General features: G+C 28.8%; 1 protein-coding gene across 1 annotated transcript in view; it reads right to left on the reverse strand.

Annotated features, from left to right (window-relative positions):
• Nucleotides 1-1458, reverse strand: part of LOC137638600 (cysteine-rich secretory protein 2-like) — a 62615-nt gene extending 61157 nt beyond the window's left edge. The window contains exon 1 of the mRNA XM_068370813.1: nucleotides 753-1458. Within this exon, the coding sequence (XP_068226914.1) occupies nucleotides 753-840 (88 nt within the window). The 5' untranslated portion in view covers nucleotides 841-1458. The remainder of the gene's footprint in view (nucleotides 1-752) is intronic.
• Between the last annotated feature and the right edge of the window lie 350 nt (nucleotides 1459-1808).

The raw sequence follows: 1808 nt of genomic DNA on the forward strand, positions 1-1808 counted from the left end.
TATATATATATATATATATAAAATATATATATGTAAATACTGTATATATAGAATATATATATATATATATATATATATATACATAAAAGATATATATGTATATATACATACATATATATATAATGTATATATATATACAGTATATATATATATATATATTTCTACCTCATACTTGGGATCGAACGCTAGCCCCTTCTAATGAAAGGCCAGGTCGAAACCAACCATGCCACGAGAGCCCATGGTTGGTTTCGATCTGGCCTTTCATTAGAAGGGGCTAGCGTTCGATCCCAAGTATGAGGTAGAAATTTATTTCTATTTGAACACGATGTTGTGTTTATATATATATATATATATATATATATATATATATATATATATATATATATATATATATATATATATATATGCGTGTGTATGTGTGTGTGTGAAAAGGTGGATTTTTTTTCATGTGAAATGTAATGAATATATTGAAGCTATTTGGATATGGGAAATATCTTTATTCTACTGAAATGGCTGGAGTATGCAACTCATCATTGACAAGGTGAAACAACTAAAGTAAGAAAAAGATAGAATGATTAACATTTAAAACATTAAAAGAGAGGAAATGAAGATGTGTAGTGAAAGATATAGAAAAAACAACGGAGAACTCATTTAGATAGAGAACAAGAAAATCTGATATGATATCCAACAAAGAAAAATAAAAACAAAAGTTAAATGAGAGATAACACAGATAAAAATTTAATTATACTTACGTCTGTCAGTACGCCAGCTGTACGATGATCGAACCAACGCCATCAATACCAGGTACACAAACAAGAGAAACAGGCTTGTAGGTTTCATCTTTAAGGGGAGCGAAGTAATGTTTCTCGCGAAAACAGTATTATTTCTCTTCGCTCCGAAAGCGATCTGATGGTGTGTTCGTTAAGGCTGGGTCCAATTAAATATCTGTGTTTGATTTGTACCTTGAAATCTGATGTGAAATAGCGTGTTTTCTGGGATAACTGTATTCAGTATTTTTATCTTATTTCGATGAAGGGTTTTCGAAGTATTTTGTTTATCTATCAAAGCTGGTAATATAAGCCTTTTCTTTTCTTAATGTACATAAGTTGATATCACTGGAAATCAAAATTGTGTGTTCATTCATTATCTATACGTTGCTTTTTTATCATTTCATAATAATAATTATCATAAGTTTTGTGTTTTGCGAAAAGCGAATTTCGCCAAATTCTATTTTGTACCTATTAATTCAGGTCCCTTGTTAAAGTTTTACGTCATTCACTTGTGATATTTATCATTTGTTAGCTTTATTTTCGCATTCAGTTACTTTGGTTCACTTAATACTTTAATAACAAAATTGACGTTTTTGCCTTTTTTGTACAAATGCACTTTATTCTATAAACGTGATTCGTAGAAATTTCATATTGCCTTCGAGTACCAGACAAATCAGAGTTATTCTTTTCAAGGGTTTTTTTTTTTTTTTTTTTTTAATTATAATAATTATTCAATATATCAGTCAATTTCTTGAAGTTTCATAGAAATGCATTTTGGAATGACTGTTCTGTATTCTTGGTTTCTTTGGAAATATAGGAACTTTAAAGGTGTTTCTTCATTGTCTGTCCAATAGTCTTGAAGTTATCTGGAAATAAAAAAAAATATTGATGTTAATTGTTATATTATAAAATTAAAGAAAAACATATAATAGATTTAAGAACTTGCTTATTATATCAATGGACTGTCCTCTTCCATTACCTAGACTTGAGCATGCATATAGGATTCCCGGGTCTCATTGCAATCCATTGCTGTTTACT

Source organism: Palaemon carinicauda, chromosome 3, assembly GCF_036898095.1.
Source record: "Palaemon carinicauda isolate YSFRI2023 chromosome 3, ASM3689809v2, whole genome shotgun sequence".
In the NCBI taxonomy this organism is placed as follows: domain Eukaryota; kingdom Metazoa; phylum Arthropoda; class Malacostraca; order Decapoda; family Palaemonidae; genus Palaemon; species Palaemon carinicauda.